The sequence below is a fragment of the Podarcis filfolensis genome (genome assembly GCF_964270895.1).
Source record: "Podarcis filfolensis genome assembly, chromosome: Z".
NCBI lineage: Eukaryota > Metazoa > Chordata > Lepidosauria > Squamata > Lacertidae > Podarcis > Podarcis filfolensis.
In genome coordinates this window covers 36,765,222-36,792,994 of record NC_139617.1, presented here as the reverse complement: position 1 = coordinate 36,792,994, position 27,773 = coordinate 36,765,222, and the positions used below count along the sequence as shown (strand labels likewise).

Sequence of the window (27,773 nt, the reverse complement as noted above, 5' to 3'; positions counted from 1 at the left end):
TAATAAGACAGAGACAGTCTCTAAACAGAGAACCCCAGTCCTTTTCTATAAACAAAAAACTGAATTACATTATTTTGCCGTTTACATGTCTTTGTTCTCTGCTCATGCTTGCATAGACCTGATTTTGTCATTTGCAGTCTGCACATGCTCACTTACCTCAGTGCTGATTCAAGCCCTACTTTCTTGATTCAAACTGTTGCAATATGAGGCTGCACATCATACACATCACTAATCTGTCAAGCTCTCACAAACAGCAGCAGGCATTTTGCACTCCCTATTTTGCTTCAAAATGCTTGCATAGTAGAACTGTAGAGTTGAAAGGGACCCCAAGGGCCATCGAGTCCAACCCCCCAGCAATAGAAGAATCTCAGCATCCTCCACAGGCTCTTCCCTACATCTGGTGGGATGAACATAAGAGCCTTCAGGTCCAGACCATAAAGACCTTAGGCCAACCAGATCAAGATCGGAGTACCAGAGCACTCCCGTTCTGCAATTTCAGGCAACTGGTATCAGAAGCATTACTGCCTCAGAGTGGAAACGACTGCCCTGTGCAACACCAAATTTCGGGGCGACCCTCCCTCGGCCTTCCCTACTGGATCATTGTCGCGGCGCCTCCTGCAGCGCTCCCTAAATCCGCGTCTTCCGAAGAGTAAACCCACCGAAATTGATGGACATGATGACAAACGACGTTTGATAAATGTCAGTGGTTCTGCTCTTGAGAAGAATTTCATTGGGAATACAGCTCCTAAGCTGGGTTTATTTTGAGGCCCACTGAAATCAATGGGATGGTGTCATGACTAATTTGTCCCATTGATTTCCACGGGATCTAAATACAAGCAGCAACCGTTTAATCAAGCTTGAGGAATCTGACCCTAATGTTTACAGGCGAGATCCATGCCATACATTTAAAGAGCTTGAATCCCCGCCCTCTGGAGGATCATGGGAACTGTAGTTCGTCTCTAACGGAGCAACGATTCCCACCTACTCTAATAAACTACAGTTCGCATGAATCTTTGGGAAAGGCGCAACTTCTGCGCAGAAGGCATATTAGGCCGTATCTCTGGGTTGCTATGGAAACAGCCGCCCTTTGCCTCTCATCCCGCCCACCTCGGGGTAGTGCTGGTGACGTCACATCCTGCCTCGCGTCCTCCTTGGTAGCTCTCCTGATGGAAGTGAGCCGTCTCTCGTGCCCCCTCCCTTTTATTAAAAGTGGTACGGCCCAGGCTCCGCTTCATCAGTACAGTAAAGGCAGGAGGACGGCCTCATTTCTTGCGCGGGGGGGGGAGGGGCGGGAAAGAGCGGAGAGAGGAAGGAAGAAAAGGTAGCAGCTTGCTGGCTTTGTGTGGGTGAAATTAAATTTCCATACTTCGTCTTGATTGGGGAGGGGCGGGGTTAAAAGATGCTTAGATATAAACGAGCCTTTTCTTAGGCGCACAGTCGTGTCCTGCTTTACTGAGGGGCAGATCCGGGGCGAGAAATGCGGTTTTTAAAAAATAAAATGCGCGCGGGTGGGGGGTAACAAGGGGAAAGCGACGCACGTGGGGGGGAAAGGGAGGTTAATCTGGGAGGGGGACATAGGGAGGAGGCCACTTCAGGCAAGAGGAAAGATTTAAGTGGAGCCTCCTTGTCCAGCTGCAGAATATATTTGATGCTGAGGGAACAGAGAAGTAAGGGAAGGGTTTTCCAAAGTTGGGTCTCCAGCTGTTTTGAGACTACAACTCCCATCATCCTAAGCTAGTAGGACCAATGGTCAGGGATGATGTGAATTGCAGTCCAAAAGCAGCTGGAGACCCAAGTTAGGGAAACCCTGGAAGTGTCTTTTGCTTAGGGCCATAAATTTGCATAAAATATGCACCTGTTGGGGTGTTTGTGTGTGTGGACTGTATATCCAGTGGACTGTATCCAGTGTTAGTCATAGTCATAGCTGTCAACTTTCAGATTTGAAAATAAGGGATCAGCAGCCTCGAAAATAAGGGATCAGCAGCCTCACCTGTCCCAGGGACAGTCTACGGGATATCTAACAATCCGGGGAAGCAGCGGGAAGCGGCGCTGGAATAAGGGAATTTCCTGCAAAAAAAAGGGAAGGTTGACAACTATGGTCATAGTAGACCCATTGAAATGAATGGCATGACTAATTTAATTTCAGGGGGGCCTACTCAGAATAAAAAGAATGACCTGGGCTGAAAAAGTAAGGGAGAAGATGATATCAGAGATACAAAGCTGCCTTCACAGTCTAACCAGTAGTCCATCTAGCTCACTGTTACCCAATTTTCCAAACTCTGTGCACCATAAAATACTATTTTATCAATCAAAGGGTTTGGGTGCACTCCTGTGCGTATTTACTAAAGAGTGAGCCCACTGAATTAAGTGATGCTTATGGATTGCAGATTTAATGAATTAAAAGGTGAGCCCAAAGCATCCATTCACAGATGCCTGCATCATATCTGCCTTTTTCTAGTAAGCTGCTTTTATGGGTGGACAGTCCGGAGGCTGTGACTCATGGAAAAGCATAGGTTTCTACACACACACACATTGGGCAAGAAAGTGGTATCACTTTTCAAGGACGTATTCTAGTAAGGCCAAAACACCCAAGGAGGTTACAGAGCAGGGATGGTGAAATGAAATGTGACCTGGAGAGGAGGTGTGACTTGGAGAAATCCTGAGACCAGGAAGACAAGCTTCAAGGGCTGCATTTGGTCCCTGGACTTGAGGTTCCCCACTCCCCCTTCTGGAACGATATTCTTTTAAATAATGACAACAGCTCTCTTTACTTTTAGACTTGACAAAACTGCCGGGCAAGATGCTAGAATTCCTGAAGCACCCAATTGTATTTTCCGTGCAGATCAACATGAATCTGGTGGTTTTGACTGTGGTGGGATTATTAAGCCGGTTGTGGGCCCTGTCCTACCCTCGTGCTGTGGTGTAAGCAAATTCTTTGGTTATTTATATATATTTTTAACGACAGTGGTTCTCCTGCACCCCAAGATCCAACTCAGTTGTTTTGTTTTGCCTTTTGTGTAAGAACACCATGTCACATTCTGTGGAGGCCACCACTGAAGTTGAAAGGCAGACTAAACATATTTTACTGAGTGAATAAAGAAAATAAATCAACTGAATAACAGACGGGTTCCTATCCTTTAATAATGACATCCTAAATCTGCAGCCTAGGTTACACTGCCCCACCTTCCATCTTCTCCAGGATTTTCTTCCTCTTTGCAATTTGCAGCCTACCCAGTCAAATAGAACGTTACATAGGAGGTTGCTTTGTATGTCAGACCACTGATCCATCTAGCTCAGCAGTGTGTCTGCTGTATTTCAGATGGGAGTCTCTCCCATCACTACCTGGAGATGCCGGGGAATGAACCTAGGGCATTGTGCATGCAAAGCAAACAACTACTCAGCTACTGCCCTTCCTAAAACATAGTAAGCTGCCCTGTACCAAGTCAGACCATTGGTCCATCTAGCTCAGTTACTGTGCATACTAACTGGCAGCAGCTGCCCAGGGTTTAAACATGAGTCTCTCTCATCCCTACCTGGAGATACCAGGGACTGAGCCTGGGGCCTCCTGCCAGCAAATTCGTTGTCCTTTGCTGAGATTGCTGCAAAACCCACAGTCATTCACACTGACAACCCAGTTCCTTGCCCAGCTACTGAGAAGTTCATGTGCTTTCTGCTTGCTTGTGGCCTTTCAGCTTTGACGAAGTTTACTATGGCCAGTTCCTCTCTCTATATATGAAGCGGATCTTCTTTGTGGATGACAGTGGCCCACCATTTGGTCACCTGCTTCTGGCCTTTGGAGGTAGGGATGAATCTCATTGAGCCCGCATTCATTTCTCCTTTGCCATGAGAAAAATAGTTGTGAAGGTTCAGCACAAGGGAACAGCGTTACAGGTTTATAAGCTAGCTGATGGAAGATTCAGAATGGATGAAAGGGGAGGGACCTCTTTAACACCATGCATAGTTAAACTATGAAATTTGCTCCCATGAAATGTAGTGATGTCCATCAGTTTGGATGTCTTTGAAGAAGGATTAAACAAACCATGGAGGATAAGGCTATCAAGGGTTACTAGCCATTGTGATGTACTGTAGGAGGCAACATGCCTCTGAATGTCGCAGGTGGGAGGAGTGCTGTTGCACCCTAGTCCTGTTTGCAGGTTTCCTGTGGGGGCGACTGGTTAACCACTGTGAGGACAGTCTGCTGGACTAGTTGGGCTACTGGCCCGATCCAGCAGGGCCCGTCTTATTTTCTTAATATTCTTATGATTATCCATACCTCTCCATGTGCTGCTTCTACTGCTCTTCATAAAACAAAAAAGCAGAACACCAAACAGTGAATCCAAACCGTCTATATCTATATACTCAGTTTCTAGAAAAGTGTTCCCTTTGTTATGAATAATACGAGAGAGAGAGAGAGAACTTGCATGTAAACCAGTATACTGATATATATGACTGATCTGTTTGATTCTAAAATAGTTTGGGCTCTGTTGAATTGCCACTTTACACAATTTTACATCAAACGCCCAGTGACTTATACACACTCTTTAATAGTGCCCTCTTATGCATCATAAGCAACTACCATTGTTTCCTTAGCATAAGTATTTTCAGGATTGTAACCTTTGTATATGTGTGTGTGGCTGAAATCCTCTTTCCTCCCTTCCATTTTAGGTTACTTGGGTGGGTTTGATGGCAATTTCTTGTGGAACAGAATTGGTGCAGGTAAGAGGTGTATCTGGTTCATCATAGTATGTCTGAGCTAGCTGGAAGTTAATTCCTTTTGTGGAAGGGTACATCTCAAAAAAGAAAGCAATAGCTTTTTCGTTTGAGTTACCAACAGACACATCTGAAAGAGGAACAGGTATAGGGTTGTTTCTTTCAGTTGTCGAAAAGCTTTGTTCTCCCACCCCTCAGCCTCTGGGTTGAAAGTACATCTTTGCCTTCTCCCCCACCCCTTGCAGCCTCTGACAACTGTTCTTTTAAACTTTGAAATATATTCTGATAAGAGGCCAGGGTTATCTCCTGATTGACATAAGGGCCTCTCCAGGATTGTGCACAGCCTAATTTTGAAAGCATGAGGGGGAAGTTGCTTCATGATTGACATGTTCCAGTTAATCAACACTCTGTGCAGCCTGGCTCTGAGAAGGGGATGGAACTGCTTCTGGAGTAGCTAGTTGATTTTTTAAAAGTGTTTCTGCACTGAACCAGAAGAACAGCTGCTGTCCTGTCCCTCAGATTTTGTGGAGGAAGATGCACGTCTTTCAGGTGTGCTTCCAAAGCAGTTCATCTGCAGGGACTCTTGAATGGTAGCTGGATGTAGATATAGCATGGTAGGGTTGGAAGAGAGCTCAAGGATCATCTTGTCCAACCCCCTACAATGCAGGAATCACAATTTATGAATCCCTGACATACAGCCATCTAACCTCTGTTTAAAAACCTCAAGTGAAGGAGAGCTCAGTGACAGAGATATCTCAGGAAGGGAACCTTTCTGTTCAGTCCTAATTGTGAGCAAAAGGCAGTGAGTTGTATGCAGTATCAGTAAAACCACTGAAATTGATGGGTGTGACTAACTCGGGAGCAGCAACTTCAGTGGCTGTGCTCTGAGTAGGACCAGCACTGGACACAGCCCAAAATACTAGGTATGAAGTTTAAGCTTGTTCTTTTTAGCACACCCTTCCCCAACAACCCAGTTTCTTCCAGATGTTGCCACCTGCAAGTTCCATTAACTAGATATGTAGAATGTTAATGTAAATTTAAATCTGTTTTTAGCTAATCATTTTAATTATTCTTTGAATGTTTCAAATAACTATTTTAAACTGTTTTATCGATAGTGTTATTGTTTTATTCTTTTTGTAAACCTCAAGCAGTTGTTGTTTGTAATTTTGTGCCATATGGGTTTTATGAAATAAATAAATGACCCCAACCAGCACAGTTGCATTCCCATCAGCCCTTGTGTCACTGGCTGGGGATGGTGGGAGTTGTGGTCCAAAAGCAGCTGTGTTAGCTGGGGATGGTGGTGGTTGCTGTCCAATCCATCTGGAAGGTGTCAGGTCAAGGGGGAGGCAGATGGCCATGTGGTGCTCAGAAATTCCTGACTCTTGCTTGTGTCCTGCTCTGTTGCAGAATACAATCCCACTGTGCCAGTTTGGGCCCTGCGGCTGCTACCAGCCTTGGCTGGCGCCTTGTGTGTTCCGCTGGCATACCAGATCCTTGTGGAACTGCATTACTCACACTTTGTTGCTTTTGGAGCTGCCCTGCTGTTTCTGCTGGGTAAGGAATTTCCCCCTTCAGCTATTCTCTTTATTGGGTGCTGGTCACCATCCCTAGAAAGTATGCACACTTTGTAAGCTGCCTTATACAGAGTCAGACCATTTGGTCCATGTAGCTCAGTGTTGTCTACATTGACTGGTAGCAGCTCTCCAGAATTTCAAGCTGCCCTACCTGGAGATGCCAGAGATTGAACCCGGAACCTTCTGCATGCAAAGCAGATGCTCTACCACTCTTTGTTTATGCTCAGAGCTCTTTACTCATGCTCAAACTCATTCTCACAGAGCTTTGATTTCTTTATGCAGGCTACAGTCATAAACAAGGGTACCCCACATGGTATTTATTTATTTATTTATTTATATTCCGCCTTTATCTCCAAGGATCTCAAAGTGGTGTACATAGTTCTCCCCCTCCTCATTTAATCCTTACAACAACCCTGTCAGGTAGGTTAGGCTGAGAGGCAGTGACTGGCCCAGAGTCACCCAGTGAGCTTCATGGCTGAGTGGGGGATATGAACCTTGGTCTTCTGGTCTTCCAGGTCCTAATCTGACACTGCAGCCTCTGTACTAGACTGGTTCTGAAGCATAGGGAGGTGCCTCCTGCTGAGCCAGACCTTTGATTCATGTAGCTCAGTACTGTCTATCTGGAGTGGCAGCAGCTCTCCATGGTTTCAGGCACAAGATGATTCCCAGCTCTACCTGGAGATGCCGGGGATTGAAGCTAGGATCATCTGCATGTAAGGCAAATAACTACATCTCCCATCAGCCCCAGCATGGCCAGTAGTTTGGGATAACAGGAATTGTACATCACGTTGGCTGCTCTTGAAATAATGTAAGGGAAGTGCATACTACTGAGTTGTCCTCTATGAGGAAGGTATGCAGGACTGTCCCAGTGCAAATAGTTCCAAGTAAAGCTTTTTATTTCTTTGAATATGACAGTCAAATCCCATTGAATGAGATTAGCAAATGGCCAGTGTTTTCCTAGTGCCTAATCATCAGGCAAACATGTCTGAAGAGGGTGTTCTATATTTGGGATACCCTAACAATTTGTGCACTGTGTGTTTCCAGCTAAGGTGTTCTCTCTTCCTCCTCATTTCCTAACAGAGAACTCCCTGATCACTCAGTCCAGGCTGATGCTACTGGAGTCCATTTTAATCTTTTTTATCCTGCTGGCAGTTTTATCTTATCTGAAGTTCTACAACTCGCAGAAGGAAAGGTAAAAGGTGGCACAGAATTCTTTTCAGTAAATAAAGTAATTTGACAGTGAGACATATAGTGACCATTGTTGGCATATCCAACCAGAAAAAGTGGAGACTTTGGTTGAAGGTTTCTGAGTTAGATGGGATTTTTAAAGCCAGTTGTAAAAGCAACGAGTAGCTGTGGATTCCTAGTTCCTTTCCCTGGCAAAGAGAAGAGCAAAGTGAAGCTGGTGCATATCTTGGCTTCATAAGCTGGGACACACTGACACAAACTGGGCCGGTGTGCACATCTTGAGGTTTTTAATTTGTGCTAATTGCTGTTGCATATAAATAAATATATAGCAATGGATATCTTGCCTTGCTTAGAAGGGTTCTGGGTGGTGCCTGAACATTGACTGGAGGAGTGTGGAGGGACTGAATTGACACCCAAATTCATTTTATTCATCCAGTCAGATTTCTAGCCTGAGGATGTATTTACTTACTTCTGTCTCTAACTTATTTCTTAAAAAAGTATATCCTGGCCTTCATTGCCCACTTGGCCACTATGCCTGTGTTTGTCTGATGGACATGACTGACACCTATGTAGACTATGCTGGGTGTGCAAGCTAGACTAGGAACATAAGGAGCTGCTTTACACTGAGACAGACCTTAGGTTCATCTACTGCCTACAGTGACTGGCAGCAACTCTCCAGGATTCCAGGCAGGGGTCCCTCCCTGCCCTACCTAGCTACAAAAGCTGAGTCTACTGAAGAGGCCAGAGACCATCTTGGCTGTCTCTTCGTGGAGACCCAGGTCATTGAGCCTGAGCTTCCACAGCCGCTGCCTGCCGTGAACCACCAATGGCAGAATGGCAGCAGCAACAGCAGATATGTTCTATGCTTATGATAATTATTTTGTTCACTTGCTAATTACGCTGTTTTAAATGTATATTTTATATCTGACTTCCTTTAGCAATGTTTTCTTTTGAAATGTTTTAAGATAAAAAAAATGTTGGGGTTGACTTTGCTGTGTTAAAGGAGCAACCTGGCATGCATGATCTGGCTGAGATTCTTGCACTGCAGGGAGTTGGACTTGATGACCCTTGGGGTCCCCTCCCACTTTATGATTCTGTTCTGTGTGGTTGACATCTTTTGTAATGTTTTGTTTTGAAATCTTTTAAGGTAATATTTTAGTTTCCTGTTAATTATATTGCTTTCAGTGTATACTTGATTTGCTCCAGTAATGTTTTATTCTGGATTGTTTCATTTGGTGTTTTAAGGTAGGTTGTAAACCGCTTTGAGATCCCCCCCCCCTTAAAAATATAAAATGGTATGGAAATGAAAATAATAATAAAAATATGCTAGGAGATGCTAACCAGGATTGAACCTTCTGCATGCAGGGATCTTCTGCATGCAATGCAAATGCTCTTCCACTGAGCTATGGCCCTTTCCAAGAATATAGAAAGCAGCCTTATACAAAGTCATACCTTCCACCCTTTTAGCTCAGTATTGTCTGTGCTGACGGGCAGCAGTGGCTCTCCAGGAATTCTTCACTGGGGACATTCCTAGCCTTACCTGGAAATGCTGGGCATTGAACTCAGGACCTTCTGCACCCAATGCAGATGCTTTGCCACTAAGTGGCGGTCCAGGAGAGCTGATATTAGCCAGAGTGCCCAAAATTGCACAGCAGCCACAAACTTTTGCATTTCATCAAGCACTTATTCAGAAGCAGTTAATTGTGATGGGTTTAACTGTTTGCCTATTATATATTTATATATGTGTGTGTGTATGTTTAATGTTGTCTTTCTTATTCAAGCCCCTTTTCCGCAAGATGGTGGTTCTGGCTCTTGCTCACAGGACTTTGTTGCTCCTGTGCAATTGGGTAAGCATTCATTTTTTCCCCTCTGTCTCCTTTTTCTATTGTACAATAATTCTCTCCCAAGTTGTTCTGAGTAGGGTTTATCTTAAATTTCCTGCCTCATGATGATTCCTGAATTCCTTATTTATGGTTGTGTGTTTCGCTTTGCTTTATTTGTTTTTTGTTAAATATTTATATGCCAATTTTACAGCATTTCCTTATAAAGCAGCTTACAAGAGCAGGATGAGGAATTAAAATAATGTAAAGGCAATAAAAACAGAAAACAATAACTAGAAAATATATCGGCCATCAAAAATTGGGGAGAGGGGGATGCGGTAGATTCCTTTATGGAGAAATGTCAATGGCCTGATAAAAAAAAAGAAAGGTTTTCTAACCCATTTGGAAGGCAAACAGTGGCCTCATTTAATGTTAGGAGAACAATCTATTATAAACCTTGTGCTCGCATGCTGTCTCCTCTCTTCTGGGACCTCAGCAAATTTCCAATTATATTTTAGAGCAACCACAGTTTAACATTACATCTGCTCTCTAAACTGTGCCTAATCTTAACCACCATTATTGAAAACAAGCCAGCTTTATAAACGATTGCTTATGGAGAGGCCACGTCACAGATAGTTGAAGCTTTGGCAATGTATTCAATGATTCCTTTGACAGAGTCCCCATATAACTTTTCTTTTTGTATGCAATTGATAGGTAACATGCTACAGGATTTATTGGAATGGATCAACATTATTTTACTACAATGTAATAACATACTCTATCGACATCTATGCCTGGGTTCAGTTTAGGTTTTAGGTTAGTCTAAAGCAGAAGCTTTATAAAGTTTTGACCAAACTGCGGGAGGCAGTGGAAGACAGGAGTGCCTGGCGTGCTCTGGTCCATGGGGTCACAAAGAGTCGGACACGACTAAACGACTAAACAACAACAACAAAGCAGAAGCAGAAGCTTTTAAACATCCCTTGTGGCAGAGTTGGAGGTTGGGATGGTTGCACACAAGCCTAAATCTCCTCTTTGTAATGCTAAACCATAGCTTAGTGCTATGTGCAAACACAACCATTTCCCTTTTTCATAGAGCTGTTCCCCAGAGGCACAGTTGCAAGTACCTTAATTTCTAGCTGTTCATATTGAAGAGAAAGGTAACTGAAGCATATCCTAGATTGCTGCCTGTGGGACTAATTTGGTACAAATTCAAGGGCTCTTCCTGAACAGGCAGGAGCATGACAAATGCCAATAAATGTTCTTGCATACATCTTCCATTCATTTTCCAGGGAGTTACACAGGAGACAGTTCTCTTGGACTTTAATCTCAGATTGTCAGTGACCTTTAAAAGGTCTGAATTCAGCTCTGCTCTGTTTGGGAACATTTCACACATTTTAAATAATTTAGATTTTGGTAGGTCTGAGTGGTTTCATTGCTATTTATTTATTGATTGCTGCATTCACAGGGTGAAATATATGGGCCTCTTCACGTACATCCTGCTTTTGGCCATTGCAGGAGTCCACTCCTGGCAACTGATCGGTGACCAGAACTTGCCCAATGTAAGTAGCAAAGTGCCTTGTGTATGCATTGCCCGCCTTTAGAACAGGAATAGCCAACATGGGGCTCTCCAAATGTAGGTAAACTATAACTCTCATCAGCCTCAGTCAGTATAGCCAATGGCCATGGAAGTTTGGAGCTATTTTTATTAATTTATCAAATCAAATCAAATGAATAAATTTAATTTTTATTTATTAAATTTGTATCCTGACCTTTCTTCCAAAGGAACTCAAGGAGAGCAGGCATCAAAGTGTTAAAACAACACACAGTTTAAAACAACAGTTATACAAAACATGACAGAAACCGTGAACAGCATTGTGATTTTAACACACACACACACACACACACACACACACACACACACACTTGTTAAAGTTTCCAGGGCCACTTTGGAAAGAAATTCACTCAGGGAACCAAATCCATCCTTTGTCGCAATGACCACCAGCTTTCACAGCCTCAAAATGAGATTTGATTTATTTATTTATTAAAATTTATATACCGCTCACAAGATCTCAGGGCGGTTCACAGAATAAAATGCAAAATAAAAACACAAGTAAATAATTAAAAGCAACAAATTCATGTAGGATAAGGCTATCCATGGCCGCTGGTATTACCTCCAGACTCCAGTTACTGCAGAACAGAAATGAGAGAGGGGCTATTTCCTTCCTGCCCAGCCTGTGCATGTATTGGAGGCATATGATTGACTGTGGGAAACAGGAAGCTGGAATGAGATAGGCCTGCAGTCACATCCCAGAGGGCTCTTCTGAGTTGTCCATTCTTGTTTCTAGGTGTGAAAAGCAACCTTTTTTAGGGGTGTGTTTCCTCTTTCCTCCTAGATGTCCCTGCTGGGCCACTTGCTAGCCAGAGGTCTGGCCCTCGTGATCCTCCCAGTAGCCACATACCTGTCTTTCTTCTACATCCACTTGGCTTTGCTGTATCGCTCAGGGCCACATGACCAGATCATGAGCAGTGCTTTCCAAGCGAGTTTGGAGGTAAGGAATGGGAGACGGGGCAGGGGCTGCAGAGGCAGGGGAGGGTTCTGTTTCAGAAAGAATGCACTAAGATACAAATTTGTAAAGAAAATAATTGTTGTTCACGTGCTTTTATTGGCATTGTCTGTTTTGCTGGGAAATCGGCTTGTTGGAGTTTTTGAGAGCCCTGTTAACTATGCAACCATTTCTGGATCCTGAGCTATGTTTTAAATGAGTTCAGTCCCATCTACAAAAGATTCAACCATTGAGCATATACATGAAATGCATAGGAGCATAGGAATGTGCCTTATACCGAGTGAGACAGTTGTTCCTTCTAGCTCAATATTGATCCAACTAGTTCAGCATTGTCTCTACTGTATTTCAGACAACAGTTTCTCCCAGCCTTTCTGGGTGATAAACATGGGGCCTTCTGCACGGAAGGCAGGTTCTCTACTGACACTGAGCTACAGCCCTTCCCCTAAAGCATGGGAAGCTTCCCTGTACCAAGTCAGACCATTGGTCTATCTAGCTCAGTTGTTTTCTACACTGATTGGCAGCAGTTCTCCAGCATTTGAGGCAGGGGGCATTCCCACCTCTACCTGGAGATGCCATTGAAGATTGAACCAGGTATCTTCTGAATGCAAAGCAGATGCTCTGTCACTGAGCTGCTGCCCTTCCCAAATAGAGGCTACTTAGATTCTGGTGTGTACTTGGGCACAGCAAAGGACAACATTAAAATCAGGTGTTTCCATTTGTTCTCCGCGTTTCTAGGGTGGTCTCGCTCGGATCACGCAAGGCCAGCCTCTGGAGGTGGCATATGGCTCCCAGATCACCTTGCGCAACATCCTGGGGAAACCCATGCCCTGCTGGCTGCATTCTCACAAGAATACTTACCCTATCAGGTGAGAGAGAGGAGAGATCCTTTGCCCTAAGTCAGGGTGACACAGAGGACATTGTGTCTGACTTTGGTGTCTCTTAACTACTTTAATATCTGGAGCAATACCTTAGTGAGATTTTTTGCTTCATTGAATTTCCAAAATGGCCTTTGGGTTGAACAAGCTGCCTCTGGACATGTGAGTTTTGCAGTCATGGTATAGGTTTCTTTTGCACTGTGGGTAGTAGGGATGGGGACTTTGGGTGGTTCTTTCCTGCTTTTAGTGGACTACAACTCCCATCACTCCTGACAGTTGCCCATGCTGGCTGCAGGGGCTTTTGGGAGTTGGAGTCTAACAATAGTTTGAGGTCCTCAGGTTGTGTTGCTGAACTACAACTCCCATCATCCCCATACCATTGGCCATCCTGACTGCAGGGGCTGATGGGAGCTGGAGCCCACTAACATCTGGAGATCTCCCAGATTCCCCAGCCTTAACTAAGGAGAGATATCTCCCTCTTTCCATGGAGGAATGTCTCTTCTAAACAGAAGCATTATTCTGTCTCTTGCAGATAATGCTAATTGTTAGATATGGGGATTGGGTATCCTTGGTTTCCAGGTGTTGCTGGACTACAACTCCTGTCATCCCTGACTATTAGCCATGCTGGCTGGAGGCTGATGGGTGTTGGAATCCAGCTACATCTGAAGGGCACCAGATCCCTTGCTCCTATTCTGTATAATCCACAGGAATTTAGGAACTTCAGAAATTGTGATGACTACCCCCACCAGCAGAGCAAGCCAGCTTTTTTAATGCAGTGAGGGGTTTCCCTGCCTGCTGGCCTGTTGATTGAGATATACTCCCAGTATCCAAATCAGAGGCAATCATGCAGGAAATCACAGGAAGGGAGGCAGCTCATGTGCCCAGTTCCCGCTTGTGGGTTTTTCACAGGTGTCTGTCTGGCCACTGTGACAACAGGAGGGTGGCCTGATCTGGCAAAACTGTTCTTATGTTCTTAACTCCTGAATTATTGCCTGATGTCTGTGATGCTTTGGGAGTGAACCTTTTCCACAATTTCCATTCTTTATCCCTAGGTATGAAAACGGCCGTGGAAGCTCCCACCAGCAACAAGTCACCTGCTACCCTTTCAAGGACGTCAACAACTGGTGGATCGTGAAGGACCCTGGCATGTAAGTAGACAGACACTTCTCTAAAAAAGGGGTGGGAAGCTCCCTTTTCAGGCCCAGGCTACATTCTCTTTCTGAGCAACCTTTCCAAACTATACAAGAGAGGAAAAAGCAAGAGATATTGCTTTATGCATTTTTACAAAACTGGGCTGGGATGGGCATGGGCATGGGGGGTGCAAGATTTATTTTGATTTGGGGTTTTTTGTTTTTTAAGCACAAGGATCACACCAGGTGTGTTTATAAACTGAAATTGTAGATATGATCTAATGGGTTGAGAGTGGTCAGCACCTCACGTTGCGATCAACAGAGGGGCCCTCATGGTAGTTTTGCCTCACTCAGAAGCTTGGAGTGGTGACCCAGGAAAGGGCCTTCTCTGTGGCAGCCCCTCAGTTGTGGAATCCCCACTCGTTTCACAGAGGTCTGCCTGGCACTTTCACTATACAGTTGTTGGCAAATGCTGAAGGAGTGCCTCTTTTACCCTGGCCTTTGACACCTGGGATACATATTTTTAGGACCCACCCTGGAACCTTAGGGTGAAATGTGAGTAATGAATCAATAGTGATGATGATGATAATGATGATGATGCTTCTACTGCTCTCTGATATTTGTAAAACCAGCAGTTATTTTGAGCTTCCTCTAGATTATCAGTTCTCTTAGATGTCTTTATTATTTTCTTGTACTGTATTTATCCCATGTGCATCCTACCCTTCCTCCCAAAGAGTAAAATAAAAACATAGCTGAAACATTTTGAAATGTTTTTGAAAATTACCTACTCTCACAGCTACTAATTTCAAAGCTGCCTGGAAACAATATCCTTTCAGCCATCAAATGATGAGAGTTTTTGAATCCCTCCTGAATGTTAATAGGGAGGCAGGTGTACCTCATTCCAAAAATGAAAAGACGCTGTCACTGGTCAATGCCAACCAGGCAGCATCCAGCACCACCACCAACAGGGCCTCCCCCTGCCAGTCAAAGGGCTCAAGATGGTTGATGTTAAAGGAGACACTCCTTTAGGTAATTGAGTCCCAAGCTGACTGCAGCACTGCTTGATTCCAGTGGTGGCTGGTGCCTACTGGGACTCATAGGGAGGAATTAAGGGAGCTGAACAGTAGATGGCGGCAGAGCAAATGACAGGCTGAGCCAACCAATTCTGTCCCCCGTACCCCATCCTCTAGGGACGCGAGTGGCACTGTGGGTTAAACCACAGAGCCTAGGACTTGCCGATCAGAAGGTCGGTGGTTCGAATCCCCACGACGGGGTGAGCTCCCGTTGCTCGGTCCCTGCTCCTGCCAACCTAGCAGTTCGAAAGCACGTCAAAATGCAAGTAGATAAATAGGTACCGCTCTGGCGGGAAGATAAACGGTGTTTCTGTGTGCTGCTCTGTTTCGCCAGAAGCGGCTTAGTCATGCTGGCCACATGACCCGGAAGCTATACGCCGGTTCCCTCGGCCAGTAAAGCGAGATGAGCGCTGCAACCCCAGAGTTGGTCACAACTGGACCTAATGGTCAGGGGTCCCTTTACCTTTACTCCATCCTCTACAAGGGGCAATATGGAGACCAAGGAGGAGGAAGCTGACAGGCAGAACCACTCCCTGAGCTGGTTGTAAGTAAAAATACAGGCAGGCAGGGGCTGGCTGAGGGCAGACTGAAGCTGGTGAGACAGTTCCCTTATTTGTCGTAATGGACCATCCTCCACTGCTTGACACCCTCAGACATATTTCTCCTGGTTTTTTAGCCTAGGTCTGGTTTTCTCTTTCTTTTCTTGAACATTTCACTTACCTCTTTCCTGGCTAATTACTGGGACCTGCTCCATTTTGGTATTTCCAGGCCTGCTAACTCCCCCTGTATCATCTTTGCACATCTCTCAAAACAGGCAGCAGCTGGTGGTGAGCAACCCCCCTCGCCCTGTGCGCCACGGCAGCATTGTGCAGCTTGTTCACGGGATCACAACTCGCTACCTCAACACGTAAGTAGCCCTTGGCTCTCAGAAAGGTTGCTTCTGCCCCCAGCTGCAATGATTAAGCTTTGTTCAGATGGTAATTTACAGTAGACATCCAGCATTTTAAAAAGAGGAGATATCTGGCAGGCATGCGCAGGTAAACAAGAACATAGCTCAGTTGGTTAGAGTGTTGTGCTGACAATGCCACGGTTGCAGGTTCAGTCCCCATGATTCTACTTGATAAGAAGAGCTTAGCTATTGAATCAGGGCAGAAGCATCCTGATTCCTGGCAACTGGTATCCAGAACCATACTTACTGCAAGAACAGAGGTAGAACATAGCCATGGTGGCTACTTGCCATTCGTATCCTTATCCTACATGAATTTGTCAACTCCCCCTTTAAAGCCATCCAAGTTGGGAGCCACTGCTAAATCTTGATGAAAGCAAGTTCTGTACATAAAAGAGACAGGTGGCCTTCAGGTAACCAGCACCTAAGCCATGAAGGGGGTTTAAATGTCAAAACCAGCATTGGGAAGCTGGTTTGGGCGTGGGGGGTCAGTACAAGTTGCCAAAGCACAGTGTGTAACGATCACATGGCCCTGCTACCATTAAAGTAATTGAGCAGCTACATTTTCCCTTTTAACGGAAGTAGCTGCAAGGAACAGCACAGGTCAGGTGCTAAAGTAGCTCCATGGAGAGGCTTTAAGGAAACTGCTCTGCATCTCTTTTATCCATCTGCCTTTACAGACATGACGTTGCTGCGCCCCTGAGCCCTCATTCCCAAGAGATTTCCTGCTACATTGATTACAACATTTCCATGCAGGCTCAGAATCTCTGGAGAGTGGTGAGTTGTTGATTGGAGGGAAGGGAACCACACACCCCATATTCTCCAATCTGAGATGAGCAAGGCTTCTTAAAGACTCTCCTCACAATAGGGATGGAAAAACCTGTCAATTTTAGTTTCTTATTTTGTATCACAGTGATGGCTCACACATTCAGTTCAGCAACCTTTGCGCACACATGGGAGGAACAGGGTCTCTTTTGAAATACCCAGATGTTGCAGTGGGAGGAAGACCCAGACACCTGTACTCCTTCACTCACACCCAATCCTGCCTGCTTCGCACTGTCAAGGCATTCTTGGTGATGTTGAAATACTATCCTTCCAATGATTATATAACGCAAACATAGAATCAACATGTTGTGCATTTAAAACTGAACGTTTAGAGCAGGGTTGTGGGGAACCTGAGGCCTGGGGCATGATGTTGACCTCCAGACGTCTCTGGCTGGTCATCAGGATTCTTGTCAGGTGACACCCCCTCTTGCTAAGCCACACTCCTCATTAGTCCTGCTCCATGCCCCTCTTCAGAGCTTTGCCTGGTTGAAATGTGCTCTTGAACTGTGATCATGTTTCTTCCTTACCAAAGTGAAGAATAGGCATTTGTGTGTGTAACATTGGAATAAATATATCCTCCTGTACAAAGGTGAAATTTACATTCATGGCTCCTCCCACTAATGGCATGTGTCCCTTAGAAGCTTGCGCAAAAGGAATGTGGCTCCCAGGCTGAAAAGGCTTTCCCAGCCTAGTTTTAGGGGGAGAGGTGAAAGGGAAGGAGTCTCTTAAACAAACCCACGTTAAATACCTGCAGGCTGTGTTTCTTGGCTGGAAAAGTCAACTCAGCTGCAAACAGCTCAACTATAAAAATGATCAAAATTCAAGTGATAACTTGCTATTATTGCAGGAAATTGTGAACCGAGACTCGGATACAGATGTCTGGAAAACAATCCTGTCTGAAGTAAGGCTTGTCCATGTGAACACCTCGGCAGTGCTAAAGGTATGTGGGTTTTGGAGTTTCCCCACCCCCAGCGCTTCACACCAGGAATTGTGCAGAGGCACAGCAGGCAACCCACTTCATGACTTTGGGCTCCTGGAAGCCTTTATTCATTTGATTTATTACATGCGAACTCAGCCTTGCCCAACACGAGTCTGCCCCTGTGGCTTGATGGAGGTAGAAACTGTCTTTCATGCCTTGTTACGCTGCCATTTCTACGGGGATATATGCTTGGTATTTATTACCTCTGCTATGCAAAAATCTCCAAATGAATCTGAACATCAGTGTCTAAAATCCCTGATAGAGGACAAGGATCCTGAGATCACATTAAGGGTAGCCAAATTCCGTGTGATTGCCATAAAACTTAGGGAACAATCGTTAATCATAACGATTAAGGCCTTAAATGATAATTTTAGGTTATATGTTAGTGACTAAGTTTTCATTTATATATTTTTTAACTGTTGCTATATCTGTATTGTCCCTGTTATACCTAATTGCAAATTCAAATGTATCCCTATTGTGTTTTATGACTTCCTTGATATTGTATGTGGGCTGGAACTGGTCCATGACTGAAATAATAAAATTCAAGCCTTGCCCAACCTGGGACTCTTATTCTGGACTAGGAAGAACTTGGCTGCTGGATCAGGCCAGTGGCTGAGCTAGTCCAGCATCCTGTTCTCATGGTGGCCAACCAGATGCCCCAAAGGGAAGTCCACAGGCAGGATCTGAGCACAACAGCAACTCTCCCCTTCTGCGGTTTATAGAAACTGGTATTCAAGAGCATATTGCCTCTATGCAGATAGAACACAAGCACAATGGCATTTAGCCATTGCTAGCCTTCTCCTCCCTAAATTTGTCCAGTCCTCTCTAAAGGCTACATGGTCATCATCACTGCCTCTTGCGAGTGAATTCCGAAGCTATAACTCAGTGCTGTGTGAAGAAGGACTACAACTCCCGTCAGCCCCTGCTGGTACAGCCAGTGGTGAGGGATAATGGACGTTGTAGTCCAGGAGCATCTGGAAGGAACCAGGTTGGTGGGGTGAAGCAGCACAGTTTGTGAACAGCTGTGCTGTGGGCTTCTTTGCATCACTATTGGCTGCTATAATTTTTGTTTTGGGAATGAAAGACAGCCGGCAGCCAATCAGTTTTCTCTTCTTTCCCTATCCTGCAGCTCAGTGGCGCATCCCTACCCGAGTGGGGCTATCGGCAGCTGGAGATAATCGGGGAAAAGATTTCTAAAGGCTACCACCAGAGCATGCTGTGGAACGTGGAAGAGCACAGATATGGGAAAAGTCAGTTCAAAATCTAAACACTCTTTAAGACCATTATGCAGGCCTGGGAAAGTCTCCTGTCTGAAACCCTGGAGAGCTGCTGCCAGTTAGTGCCAACAGCACTGAGCTGATGTAGCATTGGTCTGACTCAGGTTCCTATTTAAAACCAGCTCAAGCATTACCCCAGTCAGGAGCAACCACTAAGCAGCAATCAGGTCTTTTGGGTTCTCAGTAAATGGAGGGCAACAAACTCTTAAGGAGCAGAAGCAAGCTTTTTTAACTGCTATAATAATAAGCATAGAAACAGCAACAGGTGTTAGTATACAAAGTGAAGATAATTAAAAGATATAAGGGAATAAACTTAAAGATACCTGTCATTTCTGCCAGTGAGATTCCCGGAACCGGTGACAGCTCCGCTCTTACTTAGGCCAAAATATGCTTGGCACTTTACATGAGCAGTCTAAGCTGAAATCTCATCGCTGGGGCTGGGGCCTTACATATTATTATTGTTTATATTTACTGAATTTATATACCACCCTATCCCTGCATCTGTAGAGGCCCTGTGTCCAGATTACGTAGTCTTTGATATACAGGGGCTCATGATGCCATCGTTTCCTCATCCACTTCTAAGGGTATGTCCTTGGAGTTCACACTTTGAAGTTGGCACATGAGGGAAGCTGTCCTCTTCCTGACCTCCCTGTTATATTCTCTGGCTGGCATCCTTGAACTTCTGCCATTACTTTCGTTATAGCAAATATATAAACAATAGAAACTACAGCTACATCAGAAACAGGAGAAGCACCACCTAGTGCCTATTTCTCTGACACTACAGATCTTTATTCAGGACCATGGGGACTAGAACCTTGTGTTTACTTTTAGGGAAAGGCCCATAGTTCAGTTGCAGAGCATTTGCCCTTTATGCAGAAGATCTCAGGTTCAATCCCTGGTGTTTCAGTTTGGGGCTGGGAGAGATTCCCTGCCTGAAACATTGGAGAGTCGCTGCCACTCAGAGTAGAGAGTATTGAGCTATGTGGACCCCAGTGGTCTGTATAAGGCAGCTTCCTATGTTCCTTTGGAATGTGTTGCATCCAAGGACCTGCATGCTTTTAGAACTTTTTTTAAAAAGTGTTGTAGGGAAGCTTACTATTTCTCTTTCTCCCGCCCCTGAGGAATCTGGTTATGTCTCAGACCAGTTTGTTTCGGCTTTTCTTCCAGGCCAGGAACAGAAGGAGAGGGAGGTGGAACTGCATTCCCCAACCCAGATCAGCATCAGCCAGAACCTCAGTTTCATGGCCAAGTTCACAGAACTGCAGGTGAGAAGCTGAGAGAGGTTGAAGGCAGCAAAGAGTAGAGTGGAGGAATCTCCCCACTGAAGCCCAGTGCAGGAGCCACCCAGTTGAAGCCTTGGACCATAAAGAAGACAGAAAGACCAGCCTGTTCCCATAGGAGAACTTGGCACTGAGCTCACCTGTGTAAAACCTCCAGACAGTGTTGATGGGAGTTGTTCTCTAACCTGGTGCCCTCCAGAGGTTTTTGAACTCCAGTTCCCATCAGCCCCAAACAGGGGGTGATGGGAGGTGTAGTCCAACAAGATCCCTGACAGCCGCAGGTTCCTCACCTTCCAGCTTCATAGGCTGACATAAATAGATTTTTAAAATGTTTTATTATTACTGTTTCATTTGCAGGTGGAAAATCCATTGTATGGTGAATAGCTTGGGCATTGTGTGTGACTCACAGAAGGGGCTGGGTGGGCCAGACGAGCGGCTTTGGAGGCAGAAGACCCCAGGCCCAGTACCTGGTATCTCAATTTAAAGGATGTGAGATACCTGGGCTGGGAAATCCTCTTGCTTGAAAGCCAAGCACCTCATCAGCGGAGACACAGCACTGGGCTGGGTGGACCCAGTGGTCTTGCTCACTATAAGACATAGGGCCAGTGATGAGGCCCCTCTGGCCCTCCAGATGTCTCTGGACTGCAACTCATTCCCTTCCCTTAAGGCTGATGGGACCTGGGGGGTCCAGCATCATCAGGAGGGTTGCAAACACCCCGTCTGTGATAGCAGACATTGGGAATGAGTCGTGGCTCATTTGTATCCATCCGATCTCAGCTTCATTCCTGGCATCTTCAGCCAAAAGGATCTCAGGTACCCAGCCTGGGAAGGACTTGAGATGCCTTGATAGCTGCTGACTCTGATTGTTTATTATTCTACTTTATATTTACTTTATTATTACATTTACCAAATCATGGAGATCAGGGATTCCCCTATGGCTCAGATGCCCAGCTCATGCTTATCTGCCTCCAGTACGGTGGGCCAAATTTTATGGAATCTGCGAGAGGCTCCTGACTTGTTGAACTTCTGGCACCCACTGAAGACTATTTCCCCCCTTGCCTTTAAATTCTATCGAGCATTTTAACTGAATCTTGATTTTGTCATTTTAACTGATTTTTAATTTTTGTTGTATTGCATTTCTTATGCATTACTTAAGAGATGATTGTAAGTAAGTCAGTATAGAAGTTGTCTAGATAAACACATTGGGGGACGCGGGTGGCGCTGTGGGTAAAACCTCAGCGCCTAGGGCTTGCCGATCGTATGGTCGGCGGTTCGAATCCCCGCGGCAGGGTGAGCTCCCGTCTTTCGGTCCCAGCTCCTGCCCACCTAGCAGTTCGAAAGCACCCTTAAGTGCAAGTAGATAAATAGGTATCGCTTTATAGCGGGAAGGTAAACGGCGTTTCCGTGTGCTGCGCTGGTGCTGGTTCGCCAGAGCAGCTTCGTCACGCTGGCCACGTGACCTGGAAGTGTCTCCGGACAGCGCTGGCCCCCATCCTCTTAAGTGAGATGGGCGCACAACCCTAGAGTCGGACACGACTAGCCCGTACGGGCAGGGGTACCTTTACCTTTTTAGATAAACAGATTATAAATATTTGTAGTTCCAGAGACTTCAAGATGGCATACATGGTTATCCCCTGTTTGTTTGTTTGTTTGTTTATGTATTGTATTTATATTCCTCCTGTTTCTCCAAGGAGATCAAGGTGGCATACACAGTGTCCCCCCGCCCCCAATCCTTGTTTAATCCCCACATCGACCCTGTGAGGTAGGTTAGGCTGAGAAACAGTGACTGGCCCTAGATCTCCCCTGAGCTTCCTGTGGCCAAGTGGGGATTTGAAACCAGGTCTCTGAGCTCTTAGTCTGGTACTCTGGCCACTGCACCTGGGGATGCTGCTGAACTTTGTAACCTGCCTGTCCCCCAAATCGTCACATGGTTATCAAAAGTGATTTGCTGGTGAGTAAGTAAGTTCTCATTCATAGAAATATATTGCCCTGCTCATTAGTTTGCAGTGCTAATCAGGATTAGGCCAGGGAACTTGTTGTAGCTGTCCTGTTCTGTTCTCAGTGGAAGATACTTACTCTGAAAAATGAAGACACAGAACACAAATATAGCTCTTCTCCCCTGGAATGGATTACCCTGGACACAAACATCGCCTACTGGTTCCACTCCACCTCAGGGGTAGGTTAATCCATTAACTGGCATTATTTATATATTGTCTTCCAAGAAAAAAAATGTTGTCTGGTTGGCTTTCAGTGTTAGGAAACTGCCTTACACTGAATCCAGCCATTAGTGGTCCTAGCTTAGTATTGTCTTCACAGACTGGCAAGTGAACCTGGATCCTCCATGCAAAGCAGGATGCTCTGTTGCTGAGCTTTGGCCCTCCTGATACATTAAAAAATACAATAAAGCCCCAAGTTTTAAAACCAGAAAGATTAAAACAGAGACTAAAAAGCCCTATTGGAGAGCAACTGGACAGAGAGCCACAGAACTGGACAATAGACATAGCTTAAAAGGCCTGGTAGAATGAATTTGAAAAACGCTATTTACTGGATGCTGAAAAGACAGCAGGCACATCTTTCTACGCGGGGGGGGGGGGGACCTGTAGAAAGACATGCCCACACCTTTTTACTACATCCAAGGACCACTGCTAAAAGTTTCTGTTTGACAGTTTGGACCCCTCTTCAGAACAGCTCCTTATTATGTGAGAAGTCTATCCAGACAAGCCTTATGGGAGTCATTTTTGGTCTAAAGGGCGGAGCCTACATTTTCAAAGGCCTGGTCACCTGGGAGCAGTTTTCTGCTTGCCACAGGCAACTGGCAAGTTGCAGCCTTGTACAGGCAGGTTCCTCCTTAGTTTTAAAAGCCAGCCCACACACACAAATGAACGATGCACTCTAGTTTTCAAATGTGAAGAAACAGATGCAAAAATAAAATAAAGACGTAGCTGTGATAAGACACTTCTAAGGGCCTCTTCGCCTTTTATACTTTCTGCCAAGAGAAGCAAAAAATTAATGTATTGTATGCACCCTATGATTCTGTGGGAGTACAGAAAAGGGTAACATAGTAAGGAATGCAGCTTCCAGGGACTTAAAAAAGAACCCAGGCTTCTAGTCCTTATGGATGTGAAGTTTGCTTGGAAGTGTGTGGACTATATATTTTGAAATTTCAGAATTCAAGAGCTGTTTTCTCTCTCTCTCCATTGGATGAAAACGGCTTTAATGCCCCTCTCCTGGATTAGGGGGGAAATGAAGGTAAATTGATGTCAGGGAAAATGGGAATTGCAGTTTAAAGCATAAGTGGTGGGGAGGTCACCAGGATGGGGAGGGCAAATTCCACAGCAGTGCTTTTAACATTGTTGGTTATTGGTTCTCTAGGCCCAGATCCACCTTCTGGGGAACATCGTCACCTGGATGTCTGCCAATGCAGCCACTGCTGCCTACGTGGCTCTGTTCCTGTGGTACCTGCTCCGGCGGAGACGGAATATCTGTGACATCCCTGAAGGTCAGATATTTCAGCTATTATCCCACCTCTTGTTTGTTTATTTCCTTACCCGTTTTACAACTCACAGCTTCAAACATAAATTTATATTCCCATAAACAGCTTGCAAAGGAGCAAGAAAAAATTAAACTGCAGTTAAAAAAATACCACCACAACAACCCTGCAAGGTTGGTTAGGCAGAGAGGCAGAAGCTGACCCATGATCACCCAGTCAGCTTCATGCGCCTGATGGTGGATTTGAACCTGCATAAAAATGATTGGGGAGAACTTGAGCTCCTTGGAGGAAAGTCATAATATAAATGGAATAGAACTAACACTCCCTTATTAGTAAGGGCTGCAAGCTCAGTGGCAGAGCACCTGCTTTGCATTCAGAAGGTTCAATCCTTGGCATCTCCAGGTAAGGCTGAGAGAGTCCCTTGCCTTAAACCCTGGAGAGCTGCAGCCAGTTAGTGCAAACAGTATTGCACCAGATGGACCTACATTCTTACTTAATTCAGCACTTTACTGGGAACACGTGAACAAAAACTCCTACTTTATTTTTAGGGGAAAGGCTATAGCTCAGGAACGGAGCACCTGCTTTGGTCCCATATTCAATCCCCAGCCTCTCTAAACAGGCCTGTGAATGTCATTGCTTGAAATCCTGGAGGTTTCCAGTCTGTGTAGACAGCAGTGAGCTAGATCAAGCCATGGTCTGTTTAATGCAGCTCTCTCTGTTGCCCCTTTATCCTGACAGAGGCATGGTGGCAGTGGGTGTCAGCAGGAGGCCTCTGCGTGGGAGGCTGGGCCATGAATTACCTCCCATTCTTCCTGATGGAGAAGACGCTCTTCCTCTACCACTACCTGCCTGCTCTCACTTTCCAGATCCTCCTGATCCCTGTTGTCCTGCAGCACACCAGCGAATACCTCTGCAGGTATGACTTCTCTTCCTAGGATTGCTCTCTGCCAGGAGGCTTTATGTTACAGGGGTGTTGACAAAGCTTAGCTCTCCATTGTGAGATAAGGGATGTTTAGCAGTGGAACCGACTGCCTTAAGGGGTAGCAGGTCTCCTTTTGCTGGAGTTTTTAAGGCAGGGCTGGGCACTCCTCCATTAGGGATGCAAGAGTTTCATCTTGCACTGTGGATCCTGCACTGAACAGGGGCTTGGATCAGATAAAAACCCTTTCTTCCACATTCCGTGGAGGAGCCTTACGGCTTACCAAGGGAGCAACTGTGTTGGGAGCCATTAGAAAGCTCAGTGTTAGAAAAGACTCCTCTGCCTCGCTTGCAGGTGGTCTCTGCTTCTGTCCCCAGCATCTCCAGATGAGGCTGTGAGTTGGCCCTGTCTGAAACATTGCCAAACAATGTAGACAATACTGAGCTAGATGAGCCATTGGCCTGACTTGATAATATGGCAACTTATTTAAATTAGCCCTTTATTCAGAACTATACAGAGTAGAATCTTACTTCCAGGGAAGAACTGTAGCTCAGCGGTAGAGCACCTGCTTTGCATGCAGAAAGTCCCAGCTTTCGACCCCCAGCCTCTCCAGGTAGAGCTGGGAAAGACGCCTTTCCAAAAGCCTGAAGAGCTGCTGCCAATCAGTGCAGACAACACTGAGTTGGATGGGACAAGCATCTGACCCTGTATAAAGCAGGTTGCTATGCTCAGAATAACTGTCACTACTTATATAAATTCAAGTGATGTTATTGCAGCATTAAGAGGGGCAGAAGTTCATTGGTTGAGACAATCTTCCCTTAAACTGCTGGTTCGTGTTTGCTTCAGCCTGTGTGTCTCTTCTTTATAGATCCAGACTCTCAAAGAGCATGCACAGTGCTCTTGTGGTTGCCTGGTTCTCTTCTGTTTACCTGACCTACCACACATTCCGACCGCTCACCTACGGGAAGCCTCCGCTCACCAAAAGTCAGCTCCAGGACCTACGCTGGAAGGACAGCTGGGACATCTTGATCAGCAAACACTAGTCTTGCAAGACGGGCAACAAACAGCCCCCTGGGCAACTTAGCCCACTGATCATGTCTGCAAACACACGTACTCTGATTGCTTGATGTGAGGACTTAGAACAGGGGAGGCCTGTCTTGTTCGCCCACCTGAAGCAAAACGGGACGGCATCGGCCCTGCTGCAAAAACCTTGCTTACTGAGGTTGGGCAGCTGTGGGTTTTGGCAGGGGTGGGTTGCCAGGGTGTTCCCCCATGAAGTGAGAAAAAAAAGAAAGAGTTTGGATTTGATATCCAACTTTATCACTTCCCTTAAGGAGTCTCAAAGCGGCTAACATTCTCCTTTCCCTTCCTCCCCCACAACAAACACTCTGTGAGGTGAGTGGGGCTGAGAGACTTCAAAGAAGTGTGACTGGCCCAAGGTCACCTAGCAGCTGCATGTGGAGGAGCGGGGAAGCGAACCTGGTTCACCAGATCACGAGTCCACCACTCTTAACCACTATACCACACTGGATCTCACAAGTGTGTTGCAAGATCTTGCCAGAAGCTGCTACTGCTCCTTGCTTCTCCCATGGTGGGGGTGGGGTGGGTACCCGTTGGGGTTAGAGGCAAGAATGATCAGGCTGTCATAATTCCACTGTTCATTCAGCCTTGCCCATCCTGCCAACTGATGACCAGTTTTGACACCACCTTTTAAACTGAAATGGAATCATAGAATTGTAGAGTTGGAAGGGGACCCAAGGGCTGTGTAGCTCAACCCCTTGCAATGCAGGAATCTCAACTAAAGCACCCATGATAGATGGATCAATGAAAACCATTGATTCGGAGTCCAAAATTTGGGAGTTGTAGCATTTTACTATTCCCTTATGCATTAAGCAACAGGATAAAAGGTGGCATCAGAATTGGCCCACTTTAAAGCAGTATTCCCACTCTTGTTTCTGGTAAACTAATGCCCAGGAGGTTGAATATGGTTGGCAGCCAAGTCCATCTCTTGCTGAACCCGGATCAAGTTCTGTGATTCTGCGGCACAGGCAAAGTCTTGTTCCTCAAGATGGTCTCAAGAGAATGCAGAGAGTGCAGAGGCACTGCTGGGCAATGTCTCACTTTGGCGTTCTGTGTACTGTAAATTATTTTATTTGCTTGTTGGAACTGTATGTATCATTTTAGAATGAGGGTGGAGCACAATCAGTGAATAAAATGTAGACAAGGGAGGAGAAATAATTGGAAGCTGGGCAGCTTTTAAAAAAATAAGAAGAAGAGAAACTTGGCCTAGAGTGCTAACAAAGCAGATGGCACAGAGTGATCTTCAACATACTCTTGTTTTAAACCCTGCCTTTTGGATAGAGCCTTCATCCTTAAGGAGGGAGTTTAATGAATTATTTTTTTTTGCCCTTCACCCTGAAGTGGACTGTTCTCCTATTGAGAGTATTTTGGGAGGACCTTCTCTTACAGATATTACAGAAGTGGCACCTATACCTGCCAAACATGGGTCTGCTCTGATTCTGCAAGCACTCCAACTCATCTCAAGCAGTGATAAGGAAACTTGCCCTCCAGGTGTTTGTTGCCAAACCACAGATCCCATCAGCCCTGGCTCTCCTTGCTAGGTCTAATGGGACTGTAGTTCAGAAAACTCTGGAGGGACAAAACTTACTCATGCCCACATTAGGAGCAGGGTAGCTTAGTATTGCAACAGGGAGTGGGAACCAAAAAGGGCTGAGTTGAGAAGTAGGAATGTTGCCATTTAGAGAAAGGCAGTATCATTAATTGCATTAGAACAATTGCTCCTCTAAGAGCATTGCTGATGCCTTTCCTCCTTGGCACTGTGTTAAAACACACCTGAATACTCCAGACCAGCAGACTGTGAAAACTTCAGCTTTTATAGAGGTGGGCAAACTTGCTGGTGATCAATTAAGCAGGGGCATTTGATTAGCAGGACCTGCCTTCTACTTAGTCCTTTAAGTCCTACGGAAGCAGTAAGGGTGTAACTTAAGTTTTTCACACGTGGCTTCCCCATTTTGGTTTCATTTTTGTTAAATAAATCATGACGCTGTGTAGTATGTCGTGTTGGTTGTATTTACCTAATTTTAAGATTTGGTAAGGAACAGA

General features: G+C 45.3%; 1 protein-coding gene across 6 annotated transcripts; it reads left to right on the top strand.

The window, feature by feature from the left end:
* The first annotated feature begins 1,116 nt into the window (after positions 1-1,116).
* POMT1 (protein O-mannosyltransferase 1) lies at positions 1,117-27,724 on the top strand. Of its 6 annotated transcripts, none has more exons than XM_083596865.1 (20): positions 1,117-1,212; positions 2,778-2,922; positions 3,693-3,799; positions 4,666-4,716; positions 6,118-6,264; positions 7,365-7,476; positions 9,254-9,319; positions 10,758-10,851; positions 11,686-11,841; positions 12,592-12,722; positions 13,784-13,879; positions 15,749-15,841; positions 16,561-16,657; positions 17,553-17,645; positions 18,814-18,934; positions 20,129-20,226; positions 22,304-22,417; positions 23,614-23,740; positions 24,470-24,647; positions 25,519-27,724. In XM_083596865.1, exons 1-20 carry the CDS (start codon positions 1,167-1,169, stop codon positions 25,691-25,693), a joined length of 2,247 nt encoding a protein of 748 aa, XP_083452991.1. In that variant the 5' UTR covers positions 1,117-1,166; the 3' UTR covers positions 25,694-27,724. The 6 variants fall into 6 exon arrangements, with proteins under 6 accessions (XP_083452991.1, XP_083452992.1, XP_083452995.1 ...); XM_083596866.1 differs by having other exon boundaries at positions 1,143-1,172; XM_083596869.1 differs by lacking the exon at positions 1,117-1,212 and adding an exon at positions 1,255-1,342.
* Positions 27,725-27,773: the final 49 nt, after the last annotated feature.